The 19336-nt window shown below is 38.3% G+C and overlaps 1 protein-coding gene and 1 pseudogene across 1 annotated transcript in view; both read left to right on the top strand.

Annotated features, from left to right (window-relative positions):
- The window catches only part of LOC119538223 (prolylcarboxypeptidase), a 93939-nt gene extending 77278 nt beyond the window's left edge, over nt 1-16661 (top strand). Inside the window, exons 7-9 of the mRNA XM_037841047.1 lie at nt 3591-3755; nt 4477-4664; nt 15915-16661. Coding sequence (XP_037696975.1) covers nt 3591-3755; nt 4477-4664; nt 15915-16134 — 573 coding nt within the window. The 3' untranslated portion in view covers nt 16135-16661. The remainder of the gene's footprint in view (nt 1-3590; nt 3756-4476; nt 4665-15914) is intronic.
- Nucleotides 1934-2909, top strand: LOC119538224 (annotated as a pseudogene).
- Nucleotides 16662-19336: the final 2675 nt, after the last annotated feature.

Raw genomic sequence — 19336 nt, 5'->3', positions numbered from 1 at the left:
TTCTCTAGCTTCTATCTATCTCTGTGGCCCTTTTTTCTACATTTTAAAACTCTGAGTTTACATTTTCTAGGTGCTTCATATTAGTGAAATTATACAATATCTATCCTTTTGTGTCTGGCTTATTTCACTCCACATTATGTCCTCAAGGTTCATCGATGTTGTCGCATCCTTCAGGACTCATTCCTTCTTACTGCTGCATAATATTCCGTCGTATGTATTTACCACATTTTGTTTATCCACTCATGATGGATTGTTTCCTTCTCTTAGCAATTGTGAACAATGCTGCTATGAACATCGGTGTACAAATGTCTGTTCATGTCACTGCTTTCAGATCTTCTGGGTATATATTGAGTAGTGGAATTGCCAGTTTGTAGGGAAACTCAATATTTAGTTTTCTGAGGAACTGCCAAACTGGCTTCCATAACACCTGTACCATTTTATACTCCCACCAGCAGTGAATAAATGTTCCGATTTCTCCATATCCTCTCTGAGATTTGTAGATTCCTGCTTGTTTAGTAGCAGCCATTCTTATAGGTGTGAGATGATATCTCATTATGGTTTTGATTTGTATTACCCTAATAGCTAATGAAGATGAACATCTTTTCATGTGCTTTTTAGCCATTTGTAGTTCCTCTTTGGAAAAATGTCTATTCATATCTTTTGCTTTCTGGCTTTAAAAGGTATATCCAGTTATTTGGACGTCTTAATTTCTGACTTTTCTCATATTCAGCATTTCCCAAAGCAGCATATACCTATCTCCCTTTTGGAAATTTACATTCAGTTGAACATGTTAAAGGCTCTGAGAAATCCTGCAGTCAAGAAAGCTGTTTACATTTGTTAACAGAACATTTCCTAAAATTATTTGACGATGAAACTCTTTTTCACGAAGAACCAATTAACATTCCATAGAAATTTCGTGCAGAATACGTTTGAGGAAAGTCAGTGAATTTTCCCTATGATCATTTTCTCAGTCTTTTCAAGTTTCCATTTTTGCTGGAAGGCTGGTCCTGGGCAGAACTGTAAGGACAGACAGGGTTTGTTCCTGGCTACTCAACAACTTTCTCAGTGTCCTCCATTCCCGACTGGGAGCATGTCCCTAGCCCAGGTGTTGCTATGTTTGCTGCCAGAATCTCTACTCTGAGATGAGATAACTGGATCCCTTCTTCTTTGGACTGGTCTCTTTTTGGTCAGAACCAGCCTGTGGTGTATATATCTTTTCAAAACGAAATGGGAAAGGACTATCTCACTGAATTTCCGTCAAGGTGTTAATAGAGGATGGTAGCTCACTGTGTTACCCTTGCCATGGGGCTTTTTGCAGTTTTGCAAGGTGGATACTTGTGTAGCATAAGGGATATGATGTATAGTTCGTAGTCAAGGAGACCTGGGTTTGAATTTGTGTCCTACCAATTACTAACCAGTGATCTTGAATAGAGTGATTTAACTGTCTTATTTCTTTATGTAAAATAGTTGATGATAATATATTCCTAGGGTTATTTGAGGATCAAATGATCTAACAATGTAAACCCAGGGCTCAATAATCAGTTACTATTATTATTATTATTCAACTATGATTTCATTGCCTGTGATTTTTTCCCCATTTTATTATGAATATTTTCAAACATACAGAAAAGTAGAAAGAAAAGGACAGTGAGTAGCCATGTACCCACCACCTAAAATCTATAATTAACATTTTGCTCTATTTGATTTATCTCGTATATATCCACCTATCCATCTCTTTATCCATTTTATTTGCTTTTATGCATTTCAGAGTAATTTGCAGACATCAGTACATTTCCCCCTAACTACTTCAGCTTTAATGTCATTGACTAGAGTTTAATATTTGTTTATGTTTATTTCTTCTTTATTGAGGCAAAATTTACATACAATATAATGCTCAAATCCTAAATCTGCCTTGTGTTGTGTAATTCAAACTTTTATCAAAGTATAGAATATTTCCCTATTCTGGAAAGTGCCCCATGCCCCATTCCAGTCAGTCTCTACCTTCACTCCATCCCCAGATTATTGCCTGTGACATTTAGTTCTAGAATTTCAATCACTGGTGCCGGGTGGCTGTGATGGATGGTGCCATGGTTCTGCTCTGTGCCACCCAGGCCTGCTACAACTTGGCAGCCCTGGCCTTAGCCCCTTGGAATCGGCTGGATGCCTTTGACTATGACTGGTACAACATCTCTGACCAGGCCAACCTGGTGAATGACCTGGGGAACAAAGGCTACCTGATGTTCGGCCTCATCCTCTTTGTGTAGGAGCTGCTGCCCACCACGCTGCTGGTGGGCTTCTACTAGGTGCACCAGCCCATGCAGGACCTGAGCACCAGCCACATCCTCAATGGACAGTTCTTTGCCATTCCTGCTTCTTCAACCAGGCTGGGCACTGTGAGGACGAGGGCTGCTCCCTGGGAGCACAGCTGGGGTGAGAGCACCAATATGTCAGGCAGCCTAGGCTCAGAGAGCTGGTATGGCACCATTGAGGTGCAAGCCAGGCTGGTGCAGGGGCAACCAGACGTGGGCCACTTCTTTGCTCTTCTCCCAGGTGCCAGGACCCAGCAGCCAACAATGTGTCTACTCTACTCCGCAGACATGATCCCCCATTTCCCTCCTACGATGCCCAGACCCCAGTCTCCCTCCACCCAGGCGCCTGGGCCAAGTTCGGCTGCAACTTCTTGCCCAGGGTCCTGAGGGCTGTGGCCGCTTCTTCCCTAGCAGGCTCCTTAGCTGCTCCTGTCGTAGGGAGCTTGTGGCCCCTGCTAGGATGGGGGCCTGGTCTAGCTGCCAGATGCTCACAGCACCCTGGCATGAGCTGCCACCTCCACGTCCATGCTGGAGCCAGCTACCTCTCCTGTATCTACCACTCAATAAACAGTATCTGTGTCCTGTAGGGGGGAAAGAATGCTGGTGGTTGGAATATTTAGGAGTTGATAAGCTTCTAGTCACACTGCAGACATTTAAGCTTGGTGTAATTTTTCTGTAAGAAATTTGATAAATTTAACATTTTGATAAAAATATGTAGCCCTTCATTCAGCAAACATTTAGTTGCCAGTATCTTGCTAAATGCTGAGGGAGATATTCTGAAATCAAATGAGTGCAGTATATCATTACTGATAGAAATAAACACAAGGTATAGTGGAGGCACAATGAAGGGAGTAGTTAGGGCTTCCCATCTTGGAGATATAGGCAAGGAAGGCCTCAGAGCAGAGGTGATACTTGGGTTGAGTACTGTGGAAGATGAGTTGGTGTTTGCCTGGCATTATTGGAGTGGGAGGCTGGGAAAAGGGCATTCAGGGTGAGCAGAGGCAAAGAAGAAGGACAGACCTTGGTGTCGGGGAATGGTTTTGCTAGGCAGAGGCTATAGGAAATGAAGCTAGAGTGCAAAGCATGGAAAACTTTTTGTACAATAACATGGGTTATTCATGTAGCCTGGGGAGTCCTCTAAGAGGTTTATTCATTAAGAAAGGGGTTATTCTCAAAAGATAGAAATTGTCAAGTGATGCAGTTAGATGCTTACAAAATATTTTATGATCACATCAAATGCATATTCTGACTCTTCTCCCTTTTATCTCTCTAAACTCACAGGTAGTGTGCCAGCATTTGCGAAATCCCAATGTATCTGATCAAAACCTGGTAGAAAATATTTTCCAAGCTCTGAATATATATTACAATTATTCGGGCCAGGCAAAATGCCTGAATATATCAGAGACAGCAACTAGCAGTCTGGGATCCCTGGGTTGGAGCTATCAGGTAAGCATGTTAATTTCCCCAAGAGTAACTTACTTTTCACCAATATAGTTATGCTGTAACAAAGGGTACACAAGATTTTGTCACTTAAGTTGGGTCCACATCTAGGCTCTGTCACCTTACACTTGAGACCCTGGACAGGATTTCTTATTCATTTATTCATCATTCATCGTTAGTTCATGTATGTAATGATTACCAAATATTTATTGAAGGCTTACCATGTGTCAGGTTCTGTTCTAGGCTCCAAAGATACAAAGATAAAAAAGACATGGTCTCACTTTCAAATATAGCCTGTTGAGAAGCATAGGTAACTAAACTAAACTACAGTAGATCTTGATAAGTGTTATAATGGAAGCATTTTGTAAACACCCAAAAGACGGGAAGTCCAACCTGACTCTCTATAATCTCCATTCTTTTATCTGTACAATGACACTAATAATAGTAGTATTTTCCTTTTAGCATTGTTTTGAAGGTTAAATATGATAATAGATGTGAAAGAAAGCAGTGTACAGTAAGAAATATACAGTTCCAACCTCTATTATTTCTCACCAAGCCTTTCTACAGACAGTGAGAGATTGCCTGGCATAGAGCAGGGGCTCTGAAGCTAACTGCCTGGGTTCAAACCTTGTCTTTGCTACTCACTTGCTATATGCCCTTTTATAATTTACCTAACATCTCTGTGCCTCATTTTCTCATTGGATCCCCTGCTGGTTTGATTTTTCAGTCCTGCACAGAAATGATCATGCCCTTTTGTACTAATGGTGTTGATGACATGTTTGAACCTCACTCATGGAACTTGGAGGAATTGTCTCGTGAGTGCTTTAAACAGTGGGGTGTGAGACCAAGACCCTCCTGGATCACTACTCTATATGGAGGCAGAAACATCAGTTCACACAAGAATATCATCTTCAGGTGAGTTTTTGTTGGTCCAAAGAGGAACTTTGGTTGATTGAAACATTTGTGGAATAACAGAAAATAGGACATGCTGGACAATAAAATGGTAGAGTACAACAGCGATACCATCATATGTTACTTCTCATTGAAATTTCCCTATGGGGATGCTGAGAAGAGATATGATTTTACACTCTTTTACCAAGGTACTTAAAGGCTTAAAAACAAAAAACAAAAACAAAATTAGAAAATTAAAAAAAAAAAAACTATCTGGCACAAAATGATGCATCATCTGTTGTTAACAATTTTTCTTACTATCATTACTATTGTTATTAATGATAAAATCTTTTCAGTATTTACTCAACAAACTCTTTTTGAAGTGCCTACTCTGGTTCCAGATGTGCTATACTCCAGATGCATAAATTAGCTAATGGAATCCTCACAACAACCTGGTGAAGCAGAGGTTATAGTCCCTTTTATACTGAGGAGGAAATTGGAGATCACTCTGTTGAGTAACTTGCCAGAGCTTATCCAGCTTTGCTTTAGTTACTGAGTGATAAAGCCAGATTTCACCCTCAGCCTGTCTGAAACCCATGTTTGTTCTTCTACATTTACAGTGCTTCTTGAGAAGTAAAATATTTGTTATTGGTTCATTTTGGGGTTAATTGAGTAGACTTTATCTGTATCCAATTGTCACTTCAAAATTTCCATATTTTGGCTTGGATATTAGGTTGTCAGCTATATTATAGTAGCATCCAGTTGATCAAAAACCTTCCACAAATCTATATGGACATACCGTAGACATACCCATACATACCTCTTAACTCGGAGCTATTGTTTAAATTATAAATGTCATTCTTTTACAAGCTTTTTAAAACATGTGTCAGTTGTAGCCCTTGGGACATGGCCAATAGCTTTTAGGAGTGAGGAGCTCTGATTTGACTGGAGGATCAGTCTCTCAGTTTAGGCTGGTGACACCAGACCGTTTTGCAAAAGAACCTCTCTTACTGGTCTCTTCTTATTGAGCCTCTCTTATTATTGGTGTTTTCTAACCCAGCAGGGCATCTACCCCTAAATAAAAGATAAAGCATTTTTATGGAGAAGTTAGAGATTCTTTTTGTTTAATTTCCTTAAATTGTGTTCCTTGACCCCAATAGGATTCTTCAAAACTGTACTCTTCAACTCAGCCATATAAAGTAATAGGTGAGCAAATAAATCTATTTAGGGTATTTTAGGAAACTATGCCAAATTAAGGTGTTTGAAATCAGGATAACATGAAAGCATTGAGAGAACTGAGAAAGGCCTAAGTACAAGCCTTTAGGTTTCCAAGCTCATCTTTGTTCCATCAGAAGAGGAAGTACTTTGTCAATTTCTTATTTTTCTTTAGGAGCTTTTCTCCATGTAGTATTTATACACATTTCTCTAGCATTCTGACACTTGCTGTGACTCTATGAAGCTAGAGTTCCAGTTGAATTGTTAAGTGGAGTCTTTAAATCCTTCTGTGAAGATTTAATATATGAATTATGGTCAAATACATTGTCCTTTTTTATTGGATTCAACCAAAATAACAACCACCATCAACTTCTTCATCACTGGAGGAGGAGGGCAGATTTTGTGGGAAATGTTGGGGAAATAGATCTGAAGCCATCTGGTAGAAACTATGGGGAGGAGTCTTTTAGCCCAGGGTAAGAAAGGACTTTCTAACAAAGCTGGGCAAAGATGGCATGAGCTGTCTTCAATAAAATTAGCTTATTTCCTTGATTTTCAATTTTATCTTCTATAAAATGAGAATAATATTACTACTCACACCATAAAGTTATTGCAATAACTCAATAAAGCATGTAGCCCAAATTTGGTATATCTCTATACTCAATAAATATTTGTCAAATGAGTAAATGGAAATATACTCTGCCTTATGTTTGATGTTCCAACCAGAGGGAACTATATATTTTTCCAGAATACCTTTTCTCTTTCTTTCCCCCTTTTTCTCCTGATCAACTCATCTTTTAAGACCCAGGCCTTCTTTGGGAACCTCTCCTGGCCCCCCACCCCCGGGAGATTAGGTCCCCCACTCCCCTTGCCATGGCCTCCTATCCCCTAGAATACCACTTATCACTCTGTGGAAATTATCTGATTGTGTTTCTATTTTCCCCATGAGATTGCAAACTTCTCAATCGCAGGTACTTTGTTGTAATCATCTCTGTGCCTTTAGCACCTGCGACAGTGACTGACACATAATAAATGTGTATGTTGATAAAGATATGAAGATGGGGAAGAAAATACAAAGCTCAGAAGGCATCAGAGGCATGTGAAAGTTTAAAAGTAGGACTGTGTGAAGATGCTGTTTTAGTTTTCTGCAGTGGCAAGCCCACTTTTAAAAATAAATATTTTTCTACAGACTGCTAGATGTGAAATGGCCAATGTAAAAAAAAAATAAAAGTCACTTAAAACTTCTAAATTTTCCTGCTTTTCTGAAGAAAGCCTATTCCCAAAGTACAGGAACAGCCCTGATGTCTCTGTTTTGCATACTTAGTGGCTACCAGCTGTAAAGTGTCTCTGGTTGATGAGTAAGTACTGTGTCTTCACGTTCAGGCTTCTCTCGTTAGGGCTCATCACACAAACTCAAGTGTGACTGCTTTTCTGGTTGGAAAGTCCTATTTATATTGGTTGGATTGGTGATTTGCCAGTTAAGAACCTGGGCTTTGGAGTCAGGTAAACCTTGGTGCAGTTCTGCTTTTTCACTGAATTAACTGTGCAGCTTTGGGCCAATTGCTAACTTATATAATAAAGTTGGAAATAATAATGACTACCCATCCTCGGGTTATTTCAAAAAGCAAATAGATTATCATGGAAGTAAACACCTTAAGGGCAGGGATTTTGTCTGCTTTGTTTACTGCTGAATTCCCCAAAGAGTGCCTGGCACATAGTAGGTGTTCAGGAAACATTTGTTGAATGTATGAGGGCTTAATAAATAGTAGCTGTTAATAGTTCTATTTCAGCAAATGATTATTTTTCATATTCCATAGTTTTGTTGGAAGGATTTATTTTTCCCCCAACCCAAAGAAATTATCTTACTAATGGTGTTGCTCAGGTATTTAAATATAAATTCAAAAGGCAATCCTTGAGGAGCTAGTTAGTTTAACATAATTCCTCAGGTGAATTAATTGTCGCCAGAAATTACATGAGACTCACTGTTGGGAATTTTACCCAGGCACCAAGAGTCTCTTGTGAAAGTAAGTGGTTTTTTTTTTTGTAGATTTCCCAGTTGCTGGTTTAGCTCTCGCATGTCCAGGACCAAGAAATTCAAGTCCATGTGCATCTTAGGTCTCTCGGCAACTCCAAACACTGTTGCTAAGCCACTAGGTTCGTTCAGATGACCTTTCAAATCAAATGCAGTTTGCTTATTATGTGGCTGTTGGGATGGCTTTTTTGTTTTGCAAATAATGGAGAGTTTCCTATCAGGATTGGGCCTGTCAAATCAGAATGATGATAAAGGATATTTGTTTACTTAAGAGAATTCAACCCCATGTGTAGTTTACTTTAAAAATGTGTCTAGTAGTTGAAAACTAAGGCTTCTATTTCGCATGGAAATTTTCCTTTTAACAAAACGAAAAAAAGTACTTTTTTGGAATGAATGTTTTTTCCATGGTGTTATTAAGTTGCAATTGAATTGATTTTTTTTTCTTACAAAGAAGTATGGTGATAATGCAACAGGGAATTTAAAATTGTATTTCAAACACACATATACTTAATAAACCTAAATGTTTATTTTCTCATGTAATGTGTATGTTTACCTAGAAAAGTTGATGTATTAGTTTTTTTGACTAAATTATTTCCTGATGTGCTTTCACATCCATTTTCGTGATTCATTTACCTCCCAGAGGTATTAACACTTTTCATGCTTGCAGAATATAATAATTATAATATCACACATTTGTGTAGTATATTATAGTTTGTAACTTACTTCCACATAAATTATTTAACTTGGGCCTCACAATATTTCTGTGAAGGGGGGGGCATTAAATAAATGTCAGAACAAACATAAAAATGCTTTTTAAGCCATTTCAAGTGGCATATACATAAAGATGTGCCCAGGAGATGCCTTATAAGGGGAAAGTGATCTAATGCCTACCATGGGCTAGGTACTTAAATCCAGGTATTTCAGCCCTTCTTTTATTCTGAGTCATCTGTGCTTCCATGAGGTTAGATAGTTGAGAGGCAGAACTGGTAGTGGAACACAGGTGTGTATGATCCCCAAGTTCGTGCTTTTCTTATTCTGCACTACACATGTCAAGGAGATATATGCTGTTGACTTCCAACAGCAGTCATCTGTCCATGAAATGCATTGTGTTGTAAAATTGAACATTGGGCTAGAATTAGAAGACCCAAGCTTGAATCTAAAATTTGCCATTTCTAGTTGAATGATTTGGGCAGGGCTTTTAACCTCTCTGGGCATTAGTTTTTTCATCTATAAAATGATTATAACCAAGAGGATTGTTATAACCATCAAATGTGAATGGGTTTGTAAAGTGTAAACCAATCTATTCATGTGTGGAGTTAATAATAGCAGGGAACAATTCCATTTACAATAGCATCAAAAAGAATAAAATTCTTGGGAATAAATTTAACAAAAAAGTATAAGATGTGTACACTGAAAACTTAAAAAAGAAACATTGTTAAAAGAAATTGTAGAAGCTCTAAATAAATGGAAAAACACCCCATGTTCATGTATTGGAAGACTTGATAGATTTAAAGTGGCAATACTCCTCAAATTGATCTACAGATTCAATGCAATCCCTGTCAACATCTCAACTGCCTTTTTTTTTTTTTTCTTTGCAAAAATTGACCAGCTGATCTTAAAATTTGCATGGAAATGCAAGGGAACCAGAATAGCCAAAACAGTCTTGAAAATGAAGAATAAAGTTGGGGGACTCACACATCCCTATTTCAAACTTACTACAGAGGAACAGTAATCAAGATAGTGTGGACCTGGCATAAGGATAGACATATAGATCAATGGAATAGACTTGAGAATCTAGAAATAAACCCTTATTATTTATGGCTAATTGATTTTCAACAAGGATGCCAAGATAATTCAGTGGGGAAAAATTGGACATCCACATGCAAAAGAATGATGTTGGATCCTGCCTCATAATATAAAAAAATTAACTCAAAATGTATTATAGACCTAAATGTAAGAGCTAAAATTATAAAACTCTCAGAAGAAAACGTATGGAATAAATCCTCATGATCCTGGGTTAGACAGTGGTTTCTTAGATATGACACCAAAAACACAAAGGATGAAAGAAAAAATAGATAAATTGGATTATATCAAAATTAAAACTTTTGCACTGCAGACATATCATCAAGAAATTAAAAAGGCAACATACAGAATGGGAGAGAATATTGCAAGTCATATATATGATAAAGTACTTGTATTCAGAATATACAATGAACTCTCACAATTCAATAATAAAAAGACAAAAAACCCAATTAAAAAATGAGCAATGTCCTCCCCTCTATGTGGGACCCGACTCCCAGGGGTGTAAATCTCCCTGGCAACGCAGGATATGACTCCCGGGGATGAATCTGGACCCGGCCTCATGGGATTGAGAATATCTTCTTGACCAAAAGGGGGATGCAAAATGAAATGAAATCAAGTTTCAGTGGCTGAGAGATTTCAAATGGAATCAAGCGGTCACTCTGGTGGACATTCTTATGCACTATATAGATAACACTTCTTAGGTTTTAATGTATTGGAATAGCTAGAAGTAAATACCTGCAACTATCAAACTCCAACCCAGTAATCTGGACTCCTGAAGATGATTTTATAACAATATAGATTACAAGGGGTGACAGTGTGATTGTGAAAACCTTGTGGATCGCACTCCCTTTATCTAGTGTGTGGATGGATGAGTAGAAAAATGGGGACAAAAACTAAATGACAAATAGGGTGGGTTGGGGGGATGATTTGGGTGTTCTTTTTTACTTTTATTTTTTATTCTTATTCTGATTCTTTCTGGTGTAAGGAAAAGGTTCAAAAATAGATTGGGATGATGAATGCATAAATATATGATGGTACCGTGGACAGTTGACTATACACCATGGATGATTGTATGGTATGCAAATATATTTCAATAAAACTGAATTTAATTTAAGAAAAATGGGCAAAGTACTTGAATAGACATTTCTGCAAAGAACACATTCAAATAGCCACTAAGCACATGAAAAGATGCCCAACATGATTAGTCATTTGTGCAATGTAAATCAAAACTATAATGAGATACTACTCCATGGCCACTGGGATGGTTATAATCAAGAAGGCAAATAATAATAAGTGTTGGTGAGGATGTGGTGAAATTGGTATCTTAATACATTGCTGGTGGGAATGTAAAATGGTGCAGCTGCTTTGGAAGATAGTCTGGCAGTTCATCAAAAGGTTAAGTTATCATATGTCCCAGCAATTCCACCCCTAGATATATATCCTAGATAAATGAAAACATACATCCATGCAAAAACTTGTACATGAATATTCATAGAAGCATTATTCATAATAGTCCTAGTGGAAACAACCCAAGTACACATCATTTGATGAATGGATAAGTAAAATGTGGTATGGCCATACAATGGAATATTATTCAGCCTTATAAAGGAATGAAGTACTGATATATATGCCACCACATCAGTGAACCTTGAAAACATTAAGCAAAGTGAAAGAAGTCAATTACATAAAACTGCATATTGTATAATTCCATTTATATGAAATGTATAGAATAGGCACATATATAGAGATCAAAAGTAAGATTAATGGTTGCCTGGGGCTGAGGATGAAGGGGGGAAAGGGAAGTGATTGCTAATGGGTATATGGTCTCTTTTTGGGGTGATGACAATGTTCTAAAATTGATTGGCATAATGGTTGTACAACTCTGTGATTATACTTAAAACCATTGAATTGTACATTTTAATAGTGAATTTTCTGTTAGGTGAATTATATCTAAATAAAGCTATTAAAATAATAATAGGGATGCTTTCTACAGTTGTACTGGTTTTTGCTCAGCTAAACTAAATAGGCTGTTTCAGTGACTGACCCTGTTTACATCATTCTGAAATGTTTTGTGTGAACCAGCCAAGACCAATAACAACCTAGAAACATTTCCTTAACTTTAAAGCTAATATAAAATGAAGATCTTTTAGTAATGCCCAAATTACCTGATTTCAGATGCAAGGTACCTTTTTTCAATTATACCTCATTATTTCCCAAAGTACTGTACTGAGAGGGAAGAATTGTATAAATGTATATTTTTAAATGCAACTTTTTTCTTTTTTTGCAAAGCTAAGAGACAATTCACATTTTTAAATGTGGGGTAGGATCTAGGAAAGAAGGAAAGCAGCATCAAGCGTTCCCTATGTGCCTGGCACTTGTGCTTAGTAAATACTTCCATATTCACCATCTGGTTTAATCCTTCAAACAATCTTATAAAGTAGGCCTTATTATCTCTATTTTACAGATGAGAAAACTGAGTCATGTAAATTAACTACGATTATATAACTTTTTTTTAAAGTTGTCTTTTTTTTTTACATTTTATTTTGAAATAAATTCAAAGTTATAGGAAAAGTTGCAAAAACAATACAAACCCCATACACAGAACTCCAGCATTCCCTGACTCCCCCCAATACCCTGATCCACTAATTTCAACATGTTGTCACACTGCTATTTCTTTCCCTCCCTCCCTCGCTCTCTCCCTCCCTCTCTCTCTTCCTATCATCCATGATCTATTGCTCTGTCTTCTGAACATATGAGAGCTAGCTGCCCACATCCTTGAACAAACACTATAATTAACATATACACTTCCCATGAACAAGAACATTCTTTTATGCAATCCCATTAAGCGCAGCTAAGAAGTACAAGAGATTCAACAATGATACAAAGCTCACATTCTATATTTCCTTTTCCTTATGTCTCAACTGTGTCCCTTTGAGCCTCCTCTCCTCCATCCTCAGATCCCATTCAGGGTCATCCTTGGCATTCAATTGTCATCTATTTAGACTGTCTTTTTTTTTTTTTTTTCTCAATTGTGGAAACATACATACAGCCTAAGTCTTGCCATTCCAACCCCTCCCTAGCATTCCATTAGTGGGATTAATCACATTTAGAATGTTGTAATGCTATCACCTTCCCACCATCCATTACTAGAAATTTCCCTTCACCTCAAACAGCAACCCTACACTCATTTCTTAACTCCCCATTGCCCCTTCCCCCATTTCTCTTAACCCATACTCTACTTTTCGTCTCTATGGTCATATTCTCTGATAATTTCTTTGTGTTTACTGTGGGGCTTAAAATTAAACTCAAATCCATAACAATCTTGTTTTTCTTTGATACCAACCTTCATTTCAATAGGACACATAAACTATGTTCCTATACTCCTCCATTCCCCCACCTTTATATAGTTCTTTCAAAAATTACATATTTTACATTGAGTTCAAAACCACTGATTTGTCATTAGAGTTTGTGTATTTTATATCATGTAGGAAGTAAATAGTGGAGTTACAGTTCAAAAATTATTGACTTCTATTTGTATTCCATTGTGGTCAGAGATTGTGCTTGAATATGTTCAATTGTGTTTTTTTTGTTGTTGTTGTTGTTGTTTTTTTTAATTTATTGAGGCTTGTTTTATGTCCCAGCATATGGTCCATTCTGGAGAAAGATCCGTGATCACTAAAGAAAAATGAGTGTCCTGGTGATTTGGGATGTAAGGTTCTATATATGTCTGTTAAAATTCTCTATATCTCTTTCTCCTTTCTTTGTTTCTCTGTCGGTAGGGCTCCCTTTAGTATCTGAAGTAGGGCAAGTCTTTTACTGGCAAAGTCTCTCAGCATTTGTTTGTCTGTGAAAAATTTAAGCTCTCCCTCAAATCTGAAGGAGAGTTTTGCTGGATAAAGTATTCTTGGTTGGAAATTTTTCTCTCTCTCAGAATTTTAAATATGTCATGCCACTGTCTTCTCGCCTCCATGGTGGCTGCTGAGTAGTCACAACTTAGTCTTATGTTGTTTCCTTTGTATATGGTGAATTGCTTTTCTCTTGCTGCCTTCAGAACTTGCTCCTTCTTCTCAGTATTTGAGAGTCTGATCAGAATATGTCTCGGAGTGGGTTTATTTGTTATGTATTCTATTTGGAGTTCACAGGGCATTTATGCTTTGTGTATTTATATTGTGTAGAAGGTTGGGGAAGTTTTCCCCAAAAATTTCTTTGAATACTCTTTCTAGACCTTTACCCTTCTTTTCCCCTTCTGGGACTCCAGTGAGTCTTAAATTTGGATGTTTTATTTTATCTATCGTATCCCTGAGATCCTTTTTGATTTTTTCGATGTTATTCTCCATTCTTTCTTTTGTTCTTTCATTTTCTGTTCTGTGGACCTCTAGGACACTGAGTCATTGTTCAACTTCCTCTAATCTTGTATTATGAGTATCCAGAGTCTTTTTAATTTGGCCAACAATTTCTTTTATTTCCATAATATCTTCTATTTTTTTATTTAATCTTGCAATTTCTTCTTTATGCTCTTCTAGGGTCTTCTTTATGTCCCTTTTATCCTGTTCCATGCTCTTCTTCATGTCTTTTATATCCTGTGCCATGTTTTCATTCCTCGATTGTAATTGTTAGAGTAATTGTGCCAAGTACTGTATCTCTTCTGATATTTTGATTTGGGTGTTTGGGATCGGGTTCGTCTGGTTTTATCATATGCATTAAGATTTTCTGTTGTTTTTGGCCTCTTGGCATTTGCTTTGCTTGACAGGGTTCTTTCAAGTTGTAAAAAAAATAAATACCGATATAATTTTTCAGATATACAAGTTGGTGGCGTACACATTCTCCAACTAACCAGCAGATGGCATCTGTGAGTCACCTATACCCCTCAAGTCAGTTCTCCTCAACTCTGTCTCTGTGGTGTGTGGGGAAATGATTTTTGTGGGGTTCAGTTGGTGAACTCAGTTTGGGTTTGTTGTTGGAGCTGTCTGCCCTGAACATAGTGCATGTGTCTGGGTGGTCAGGGAGGCAGGGCCGCTTTAATATTCAAACCTCCCAGGTGTTCCCGGAGATTCAAGGCTGTTGCAAGAGTCTAAGCCTTCATTTCAGTTTTGTCCCAGATTTTCTGTGTCACTGACCCACAAACCACCAGCATTGATGTAGTGTCCCTGGGCTTTCCGAGCGGGCCCTCCTTCTCAGCTGTGATCTTCCAGGACCTCTGCTGAGGGAAGGCTGTGCTATGTCACTAGTGCACGTCGTCTCTCAAGGGAAGCCCCGGGCTGCCAGGCTGTGCAGGAGCACTCTATGCCTGATGCAAAGATTAGCCTATAATTCTTGACTGGTGTAAGTTCTGAATGAAAGGCAGGTAGTAGAGCTGGGCCCCACCCTTTTCCTCTTAGAGAAGATAGATGCCCTAGGGGGAGGTCATTAGCATTTCAATGGTCTCTCTCTGCCTGTGCCAGACCCCTGTCTGGGTCACAGAACTGGGAACTGAAAATGGCCAAGGCTTTCTCCACTGAGTCAAAAAAGGAACAGAGCTAGTCCAAGGCAACCCTCCGTCTTTCCAAGGTCAGTCGTCACCCAAAGCCTCTGTCTACTTGTTGGGGATTTGTACCTCGTAGTGAGCAGTTCACACTCGCTAATTAAAACTCCAGTTGGAGCTCAGCTGAGCTATATTCGCTCACTGGGAGAAAGCTTCTCTCTGGCACCATGAGGCTTTGTAGCTCGGGCTGTGGGGGAGGAGTCTCCCGATTTGGATCCGCAGTTCTTACTTACAGATTTTATGCTGTGATCTCAGGCATTCCTCCCAATTCAGGTTGGTGTATGATGAGTGGACGGTCACGTCTATCCCCCTGCAGTTATTCTGGATTATTTACTAGTTGTTTCTGTTTTTTTTTTTTAGTTGTTCCAAGGGTACTACTTAGCTTCCACTCCTCTCTGTGCCACCATCTTAGATCCTCCCTCCGATTATATAACTTTTAACTGATGAAGCTAGGTTTGGAAATTAGGGCTTCTAACTTCTAAGTCCCAATATAATCTAGGTTGATTGATGGGGCACCACCTTCAGTGTTCTCTGGTTTTATCTTTTTGTACCTGGATGAGGAAATATTGTAAAACTCCAGTATGAAGCACCATTCTATGACATACTTATAATTTGAGGTGTTATGCATATAATAGTTTTTTCCTAACTTATCTGAGTGTAAATATGAGAAACTAACCCATTTTTGTTTTTCTTTTCCTCACTTTAGCAATGGTGAACTAGATCCCTGGTCAGGAGGTGGAGTAACCAAGGACATCACGGACACTTTGATTGCCATCAACATTCCACAGGGTGCTCATCATTTAGATCTGCGCGCCAACAATGCCTTAGATCCCCAATCTGTGCTGTTAGCTCGCTCCTTGGAAGTTAAACACATGAAAGAGTGGATCAGAGATTTCCATGCCAGACCAGAAAAAAAGCAGTACTGAGCAACTTGTGATCATTTTCAGTTTCTTCTTTTATATTCACATTCCCATTCACTTTGGTTTTCTATATGTAAATATTTTCCCTCTTTTATCCTTAGCTATGGTGGGGGAGGGGGAGTTGAGGTAGAAGACAGGTTGAGATAGGTGAGAGCAGCCTTCCCATGAGTTTAATTTCCCAGGTCCTAGCCCTCTTTGCACCACCTCCAGGAAGAATCTCCTCATGACAGCTCTCACACACCATCAGCAGCCCTAATAACTGAAGCAGAGTCCCCGACTGCCTTTCATAAGAAGGAGAGTCACTTCCTTTGTCTCAGCAAACAGGGATTTCTCCTTGGTTTTGAAGTTGAAATCTCTTTGGCCTGTTTGTCAATCCCCAAAAAGGGAAAAGTAGAAAATAGACAAAAATGATGTAATTGCAGCTGGTAGGAAGCATGTCTGGTGCCAATCCAGGAAATGGGAACCATTTCTTTTGTACTTGATTTATTGACTTTGAACTGTGCTGTAAATAAAGAATAAAGCTGGATCTTATACCTGTGTCTTGCTTCTTAAAGCTCAGTACAGCTGTTGGGAATGCTCTGTACACTGGACTTGACTGTTTTGGAAAATCCTTTAATTTTCTCTCTTCCACTTGGCAGCTCTTCTTAGTTCTGGGATATTTGCCACTCTGGTGCTGCCAGTAAGAAATCTGGCCTTTTTCTGCTCCATTTCTCTTTTGTTTCAAAGGTCAGTTTTTTGGTACTTTGGTGAAATTTTGCCAGTTTAGGAAAATGACTCTGTTTTGCCATTTACTTAACCTCTGAGCAAGCTTTTACATTCAGTGGTCCTTGGTGACACTTCAGTAAGAAGCCTTTAAAAATTGATGAATCAGCTATTCAGGAGTTGGAATGTAGTTATGTTTAGCATTTAAATTAAAAGAAAAACAAAAAACACAAAAACTTTTGGTGGTTGTTGCTGTTGTCATTAAAGCCAGAAGTGTCAGGACACTAAGAGGCAGGTGCACAAGAACTTTTCTGTATGGCTTCCAAAAAGACAAGCTGACTAATTCATGCAGGCAGCATATTTGACATTAATAAATGGCTGAGCCATTCCTATTTCCAAGAGTCTGGCTTCTTTCAAGCAGTTCTTACACTGAAACCTTTCTTCAGAAGTTCTTTTCTAGGATAACAAATAGGGTTGGATCAAAACCTTTCAGGGACTCACAGAGAGACTCAGTTTCTACTCTGCTGAAAGATTTCTCCCTCCTTGCTTTTTAAAATTTTCTCTTAGTAATTTTTTTCTCACTACCTTGGGAACAACTGCTTTTTAAAAACTGTATTTTGAGCTCGATCATTTTTAAAGCACTTATTTTTTTTTAAGTGAGGATATGGAGTCATTCTTGGGTGGGAGCCTGAAATATTTCCCTTACTTTTCCTGGCTTCTGGGAGATACAGGAAAGTCTTTGTCTTGCTTCAGAAGCCTTCAGGTCTCATTGTAATGAGTTGTCCATCAGAGCATTTTAGTTACTATTTTCATTTTAACATGAGAGAACAGTTTGCCAGGGTGGGAATTTAAGGGTCAAAACAATATGGTTTTATTCTTTGTTAACTAAAGTTATGTAGTGCAAGGTTTATCAGTTTAACAGAGGGAATTCTTACTGTTTATTTTAGGATTTTTCCTTGAAACTTCTTTAATTGTTTAAAATCTTGAAAATGCTTTGCCATTTCATTTATTGCTTTTTGATGAGTTGCATTTTTGTGAAGAATTATAAGCATAATTTGATCCTTACATACATGTATTTCTATGTATGTTTCATGACAGCAGCCCTAACTAAAGTTTGCTTAATCGTAAAAAATTAAAATTTAATTTTAGATAGAAAAATAATTGGAACATCAAATAAGCCTTATTTTTCTAAAGCATCCCTGTAATTGGTAGATGATTATTTGACCAGGAAAGAGGCATAGAGAATTTGGATGTTTTTTACTTTGTTTTTGTTGTTGTTATTTTAACTGTGTGGAGTCAATGGGTAGAACTAAAACTTAGGGATCTTCCTTCGGGGATTATTCAGAGGAGCCAATGTCTGGGATACCATGTTAGAGTATGAAGGCATCCGGTCCAACACTGTCATTTTGTAGTGTTGGGATTGTGACTCAGAAAGAAGACCCTGTCTAAGGTCTCACAGCTCACTTTTGGTAGAATCAGGGCTTGAATCCGGATCTTTCCAACCAAATTTCTTTTCATTTTATTGGAGTATTGTAATATTTGGATTCAAGCAGCAAAACGCCACCAAGCCAGCTTAAGCAAAAGAGGAAATTTATTAAAAGCATGCAGGAATAGCTCCAGGACTCAGATAACTAAGATATGAGAGATTGGAACCGGTATCTGGAAAGTTATTAAAAGTCATGGCTGCTACTTTCTACTTTTCTGACAACAGAGGTCACCAGCTGTCAGCCTGTGGACTAGATTTGGTCCTCAGATGTTTAGAGTTTGGCTCCCAGTATTTAAATACACTTCAAAATTACCTAAAGAGCTTGTTAAACACTGATTGCTGAGTCCCACCCCAGAGTTTCTGACATGTCTTGTGGCAGAGCTTGGGAAGTTGTATTTCTAACAAGTTCCCAAGTGACTCTGAGGGATCACACTTGGAGAACCACTAGTTTGAAGAATTCTGAATTTGAATCCTTCAGACAAGCCATGTCCCTTCAGTTCACCTCACTCATGTTGCACTGTCTGACCCCATCTGAGTATGGGAGCCCTGCCTAAGGCTTCTCTTCTGGTGACTGCTTCATTCTCTCCCTGCAGACCAGCTTCCTCTTCTCTACTTGCACAAGGCCCTTTGTGACTTCCCAGAATGGTGCCGTCAGCCCTCTGGGGCTGCACCACCTCACAAGTCCACCACTCTCAGGTCGTTCAGGAGGGACAGCATCATCAAAACATGGCTACAGAGATACACTTCTTAGGGTGGAGGGAGAACAGTTCAGGCAACTCACCATATATCTCTCACAGTATTTCTTGGAACTCAGGTGCCAAAAAACAAACAACAAACAAACAAACAAAAAAACAATAACTTAAGCAATAGAAAGTTCCATGTTTGAGTTAGTTCAGGAAATGTTGGCTTAAACAAAGTTAAATAGTTGTTGTATCTGTAAACATGCATTGCAACTTTCCAAAATGGATTGCAAATGCAGTTTTAACTACTTTTACTTAACAGAGCATCTACTAGGAATAA

The sequence above is a fragment of the Choloepus didactylus genome, chromosome 6, assembly GCF_015220235.1.
Source record: "Choloepus didactylus isolate mChoDid1 chromosome 6, mChoDid1.pri, whole genome shotgun sequence".
Taxonomy (NCBI): domain Eukaryota; kingdom Metazoa; phylum Chordata; class Mammalia; order Pilosa; family Megalonychidae; genus Choloepus; species Choloepus didactylus.
This window is presented reverse-complemented; position numbering and strand designations above follow the sequence as displayed.